The sequence below is a fragment of the Nicotiana attenuata genome, chromosome 1 (assembly GCF_001879085.1).
Source record: "Nicotiana attenuata strain UT chromosome 1, NIATTr2, whole genome shotgun sequence".
Lineage (NCBI taxonomy): Eukaryota > Viridiplantae > Streptophyta > Magnoliopsida > Solanales > Solanaceae > Nicotiana > Nicotiana attenuata.
The window spans coordinates 56,680,737-56,688,055 of NC_031989.1; the positions used below are offsets into that span (position 1 = coordinate 56,680,737).

General features: G+C 38.2%; 1 protein-coding gene across 1 annotated transcript; it reads left to right on the plus strand.

Moving 5' to 3' along the window:
- LOC109227049 (homeobox-leucine zipper protein HOX11-like) lies at window positions 208–2,881 on the plus strand. The gene is made up of 4 exons (XM_019392048.1): window positions 208–771; window positions 1,221–1,564; window positions 1,674–1,753; window positions 2,137–2,881. Exons 1-4 carry the CDS (start codon window positions 384–386, stop codon window positions 2,543–2,545), a joined length of 1,221 nt encoding a protein of 406 aa, XP_019247593.1. The 5' UTR covers window positions 208–383; the 3' UTR covers window positions 2,546–2,881.

The following is a 7,319-nucleotide window of genomic DNA, read 5'->3' on the forward strand; positions in this document are numbered from 1 at the left end:
TCTGTTTTTGACCAGACATGAATATATATATCTATATATTTGTACGTTAAGAAAACAAAAATGAGAAAAATTAGTTTTAAAAAGAAAAGAGAAAAAGAAGTGTCAAGAATGAGAAAAGGACTGATAGGGTCTATTACCCTTTCCTTCAAAAAGGACCCCACCCAACAACTCCTTAAACTTCATCCCTCTCTCTCCATAGCATTTAATTAACAATTGAATAAATTGGATAGAATCTCTATAAAGACTCTTTCTTGTGCTTTCAATCCAAAATCTTCTTTTTTTCCTCTCATCAACCCAACCATCCCCACTGCCCTTTTCCTCTTTTTGCCTATTTTTGCCTATTTGTAATCCAAATTTTTTGCTTTCCTTCCTCACATGAAAGAATGGAGCTTGGATTAAGCTTAGGAGATAGTAACCCTACTGCTACTACTACAACAGCAGCAGCAGCTTCTTCAAAATCATTTTTCTTGTCAAAGAACATTAAAACCTCTTCTTCTGATCAGAACCATAGTAAGAAGAAGAGAAAGGGTTTAGGGTTTTGCATGGCTTTGGGAATTAACTCATCAAATGGAAAAGTCCAAGAACAACATGATGATGATGATGAAGAAAATCCAGAAAAATCCCATGATGATGAAGATGATGAAGACGATGAGCATACATCTGAAGAAGGGAATATTAATGGGAATACACCAGTTCAGCTTGATCTTCTCCCTCTTGCTCCTGTTCCTCGCCGTAGTTTTCCTCAATCCCTCCATTGGTCTTCTGATAACGGTAAACATATACACATACCTATACATACACACGAACATGGGATTTAATCTATTCATATACAACCATACATGCAAGTATGCAACATAGAAAATAAGTATTTTTTTCGTTTTACTCCAAGATTTAACCATTTTCCAAGAATATTTCAAATTTGATGAACACGGGCTTTTTCTCATGTATATATAATATTATTATACACTTATAATTATTTGTTGTATTGAACTTATTTTACATTTAAAATCGAAAACCATTGGGTTCAGTTGAACTGAGAAGGCTCTATTTATCTCTGAAATTTAGTGATGTTTGACATAAATTTACTATTTCGTGTCAAAAATATTGAGTTTTGTTTTAACTGGTGAATAAAGACTCCATCCGCCAATGACTCCCATTTTCCAAGAAATTTTCGAAGTTTTTTTTTATGAAATTGATGGTCTGTGTTTATGTTTTTATAGGGAGTTCTGAGAATGGTTCGTCCGGTAACGGGGGGGTTCCGGCGGCGAGGGGGTTCGACGTGAACAGGGTTCCGGCGGCGGGTACGGAAGAAGTTTCATCTCCAAACAGTATAGCGTCGTCGTTTCGGATGGATTTTGGCCTTTTTAGGTCTGCTAATATTATTGGGAATAAACGGAACTCGGACTCCGGCGGAGGAAACGACGGCGGTGAACCGGAAAGAGCATCTTCAAGAGCAAGTGATGAAGATGAAAATGGTGTTAATACTCGCAAAAAACTTAGGTTGTCAAAAGAACAATCAGCTTATCTTGAAGAAAGTTTCAAAGAACACCACACTCTTAATCCTGTAAGTTATTTAAAAAAAATAGTACTCCATATATTTTTGTGTGTTTTATAATTATCAAAATAGATATTCTGATTTATTAGTTTTTTTTTGGTTTTATTGTTTGGTACAGAAGCAAAAGCTGGCACTTGCTAAACAGCTAAATCTAAGACCAAGACAAGTTGAAGTCTGGTTTCAGAATAGAAGAGCAAGGTTGGTGTCCAATAAAAAATTTATTTTTATTAGTTTAAGACTATTTTTTTCAAAATAATTTTTGATAGATTTGGTTATTAGATAATTGAAGGCAACGAAGAAAACATTTGTTTGTGACAGATGGGAATTTAATAAATGGTCTGGTCTATTTCCCCACTTGGGTACAATTTTGCAGCAACTCCTTTTAATATTCTTGGATAATGTGAGCACTTGTCTTTATATGTATGCAACCACAATAATTAATGCAAATTGAATTCTAGTCATAACAGTTACTCAGCTAGCAGTGTATGTCATATCATTTTCTTGGATTTATGTTTAGATTGTTTTTATTGAGATAATAGTAATAGTATTAAATATGGAAGAAATAAATTTTTTATTTGCAGGACTAAGTTGAAGCAAACTGAAGTGGATTGTGAGTATTTGAAGAGATGTTGTGAGACATTAACTGAAGAAAACAGAAGGCTACACAAAGAACTTCAAGAATTGAGAGCTTTGAAAAGTTCTAATCCATTTTACATGCAACTTCCGGCCACCACTTTAACTATGTGTCCATCTTGTGAAAGGGTGGCTACCACCACCTCCTCCGCCGCTGCTCCTCCCACAACCGCCGCTGGCACCACCACTTCCAAAGCCCCAACCCCTATCCCCACTACTACCACCACCACTACCACCACTACTACTAGTGACTCTATTCCAAAAGCTATTCCATTCCTTAATTCTAGACCAAGATTTTTCCCATTTAATACCACCACTAATAATCCCAACCATCCCCATCAATCTGCAGCCTCGTAAAAAAATGTGAATTTTCTCTTGCTGTAAATATACTAATGATCTTGGTAGGATGAGATCATGAAAAGGGGTTTTCTGTGTCCTTTGGGATTCTTGATGGTTTTTTATCTCAACATATTGAAGACTATTTTTGGTTCATTTTATATGTGAAAAGAAAAAGAAAAATTAAAAGGAAATGGTATAAGAGAAAAAGGTTTGTAGTTGGTACTAGGTTTAGGAGAAGAGGATCCCCCTTTGTTTTGATCATCTTGAAAAAATAGAGCAGTTCTCTGTTTTTGTCTACATGATTTATATTTCTCTTATTCATTTTAATATCTAAAATTTGTAGTCTCTTATTCATTTTAATGCATGCGTTTTTTGTAGCGGTTTTGTTTCGATATGCTATCCAAGAATTTTTCAATAAATAGCACTCCCTTGGTTTTAATTTATGTGAACTTGTTTGACTGAGCACGAAGTTTAAGAAAAAAAGAAGACTTTTGAAATTTGTGGTCCTAAACGAGACGAAAAGGGTCGGTTATAAAATATTCTCATTAAGGGTAGAATTGTAAGTTCAAACTAAATTGTTCCCAAATTTAGAAAGGGGTCATTCTTTTTTTCAAACGGACCAAAAAAGAAATAAGTTCACATAAACTGGAACGGAGGGAGTACAACTGGGGTCTGGTCAGAGATGCTGTTTTTGATAGACCCTTGCCTAAAAAAAATTTCAATAAGTAAATAGTTGTATTGTGTAAGGTTTATTAAGGAAGATAAAAGCAAAAAAAGATCTATCTATTAGATATTTTTCTATCATTACGAATTTAGACTTTTATTATAAAAAATGGAAAATTCTCTCTTTATATATAGGAGGTGATTGGTCCGTTAACGTAAATCTTTTAAATGTATATGTTTATAAATATTAAAAAATAATTATATATTTTATTTAAAAACACTAAAATATTATATAATTTAGATGGAAGTATTTGGTTGAGCAATCCGATTATATACTCCCGTTACCTTTAAATTCTTGATCAGCCCTATTTGCGGTTCAGGAAATAGTAAGTAAAAAGTCGTTTGTCAAAGGGTTTGATGGATGAATGATGAAAGTCAAGTAAAATGTCCCGGGGTTCAAGGCATGTTTTCGTTGTTGGTTGCCTTTTGAATGATTTCATTTATGAGGCGTGGGGGGAAATAAAAAGGGGACAAAGATGGGATATTGATCAAAGTGTCTGCTAAAGTTAGGTACCCTTTTATGACGACCCAATTATGTGTCCACACGAGCTAAGTACATTCTTCCATTATTATTGTGCTTTTCTATTTTCTAACGTTCCTCTTTGCTTCTGTTTCTCGGCACGTGACCTCTCATCTATACATCATTGTTTCTCATTATAATTGGTGGTCCTGCCCCTATTTACTGGGTAAATGAAATAGTACCAGTAATATGACTTTCAAAAAATGATTTACTTGCATTGATCAAAATCTGATGGCTGCACTCGGTCTGATCAAGATCCCGTCCAAGCGATGAGATAGTGAAATCTACATAGCTTGCTCCAAAACCCTGTATTCATAATGCCCCCCGTAACAAAGAACGACACTCAGAGAACGACGAAAGCGGACGTTGTGCGAATTTGTATTGACCCGTGGTGAGGATTTCATAACTATATATAGGGGAGGAGTCTCTCAATGGAGGGGGGAGGGACACTTTTTCTCTCTCTTATCTCTCCTCTGTAATCTTCTTAGAAAAGGGAGCCTTCCCAAGGAAGACGAAAAACAGTGATCTTCATCGATTAATGAATGAGGAAATGAAAAATATCAATGAGATTGATCATCCCTACTTCATTTTATGCATTATTTTCTGATTCGCTTATAGATCTGGAGGTTATTAGCCTTGACTAAGATTTACCTCTTCATTCTCTTTGATTGATTTGTACAAAAAGGTTTCAATATCTTTTGAGTCAAACAATTTGGCGCCATCTGTAGGGATTTCTTAGTGAAAACCTCCTAGTCTCCTCTAGATCGAAAACCGGAAACACGATCACCCACCGAGAGGATGGTAAGTGAATCTCACACGCCAGCCTAGATCATGATGCTATATACAAACAAAAGTTACAACCAACATTATGCCCCGCATGCCGGACAACCCATGAACCAGTCAAAACAAGCCTGGCCCGCAGTGAACCAAGGCACAAAAAAGGAAGGGAAAGATAACCAAATACGGTTACCAAGCTCAGAAAACACCATCATCGTCAACTATCAGAGCGCCAAGCAGAGCAAGTAACGCCACCGATCCACCTTCGTTCACCAACTCATCAGATCGGGATAAGGAGGATATCATCCTAACCCACCTTCTGCTGATTGCCCAAACAAGAACGTAAGCGCAGCACGGGCGAGCAAGCAAGGAAACATCCCAACTGAATAATAGGAAATTATTACGGAACCACTGAAATATCGTCCACCAGACAAACCCGACGCCTCGGAAGTAATACCCTTCGAACGATACTTCCTCTCCCTCACCAAAAAGATGTCCCAAGAAAGCCTTCCTGGGGCTTAAACATCAGGCCGACGAGGAGGAACTCCCCCGAGGTAAAAGCATAATTCATCGTCCCACCCGCCAATGACATCTCAAAATCGGAGAACGAAAAGGTTAGACGGGAAAACTCCAATATGTGTATGAAACGAGTGCGAGCTAAGCAGCAGCGTTTCTTGCCCTCCGGTATCACGCTCACCGACACAAGCAAAATTAAACAGACTGGGACTCGTCCTCGAAGTCCCTACGGGCGGAGTGATTCGCCAATCCACACGGTACCTCGCAGTGACTAACGGCGAGGCCAAGTATGAAGCTGTGGTTGCAGGGTTGAAATTAGCCCTTAAACATGACACTCGACGACTCGTCCTTCATTGCGACTTTCAACTCGTGGTGAATCAAGTCACTAGGACTTTCCAAATCAAAGAACCGAGACTACCAAAGTACCGGTCAGAAATTCGCAAACTACTACCAGAATTCGATGAATGCCACCTCGACCAGATACCCAGGGCGCAGAATGCCGAAGCAGATGGCCTCGCCAAATTAGCGACAGCCACCAGAAATATCAACAAAGAAAATGTGGTCATCTTCCTCCATTCCTCGATAGACCAGGTCGAGGTACATTCTATAAACCTGACTTGAGACTGGCGCAATTGTATCGTAACTTATTTACAGGAAGGAACTGTAAGGCCCCGTAAAAATTTGTGCTCAAAACCTAGTAGCTCGTAGTGTCAAGTTCCGGATATCTGCTAGGAATGTGTAAAATTCTTCGTGGCAAGCTTGCGAGCCGCGGTCCGGACCCCTTGTACTGATCTAAGCATTCAAAAATCAAAGAATCAAAGTTTTCGAGAAAAGTGCTATTTTGCGGTCCAGAATGCGATCGCAAATCAAGTATGCGGACCGAATTTCTGCCGCAGATTGAGTCAGTGGTTTGGTTAAAATTGAGGTCAAAATGCGGTCCATTATGCGATCGCATAACTGATATGCGGACCGTATTTCTATCGCAAAATGAGTCCATGTGCCAGTCAAATTTGAGGTCAAAAATGCGGTGCATTATGCGGCCGCAAATCGTGTATGCGGACCGCATTTCCGCCGCAAACCCAAACAGAATGTTCAGAGTTTTGGAGCACTTTTGCGGTCCATTATGCGGACCGCATTTCCACTCTGCGATCGCAAAGTGCGACCGCAAACCTGACTCGGGCTCCTATTTTTTTTCTAAATTTTAAACAAGACCCCCTTTTAATAGAACACCCAAATCCCTCATTTTAACATACTTTCTGAACAAAATAAGAGAGAGGGAAGAGAGGGTTCTTGAGAGAGAAAGTTCATCTTCACCAATTTGAATTTCAAAGTCACCCAGGCCCGGGAAATTTCAAGAAATTTTCTTCATCTCCATTCTTGCAGGTAAAACCCCCAACCCTTTTTCATTGGTTTCCAGGTTTAAACATAAAGGGGGATTCTCATGCATTGATTCTTGAAAATAAAGGTTGACAACATACATGCATGTCCTTTAAAACCTAAAATCTAGTAAGGGAAAATTGGGTAGAAGTAAAGGTTTGCAAAAGAAGGATTGATAACCTAAATAGGTTCGGGTAGAAATTGTGAATTTTAATTCTAAGATATATGTGTTAACTTGTGAACTAGATTGACGTTGCTAGACTATTTGGTGAATTGAAAGTAGAAGTTGAAAAGGGAATTCGGCTCCAGGTATGTATGACTAACTTTGACCTTTGTAAAGTCACTCTGTTTGGTGTACGAATATTTGGTATGTGATACCTATGTGGACCATTTGGGAATTCTTGTGATTGATATGCCTTGAGTGTTCTTGGTTAATCTCCCGATATAATGGTGTGGGTAAATGGCAAAAAATCAAATGTGTGTGTGTGAATGTGTTTATGTGGTAAGAGCTGTGTAACAAATGATGGAAAGAAATCGTAACTGATGCAAATTGAAACAACTGTGGTAATATCATATGTGGCTTGTCGTGGCCAAATATCGTTGTGGCTTAAATTGTATGTGAGCTGTTGTATATAATGGAATTGGTATTGATGGTTATGGAAATTCTTTGTGAATTATTGTTGTTGTTGTGTGATTTGTGATTGTTCGGTGGGATCAGGTTGCGCGCTGCAACACGAAGTAATAAGGTGTGGGTTGTGGTGATAAGGGTGGCCGAGGTAATAAGGGTGGCAGAGGTAATAAGGGTGGAAAGTGATCGTAATCACTATTGAAATGAAAATATGAGAAAGTTGTGAAATCATTGATGCGATAATGTTGAAA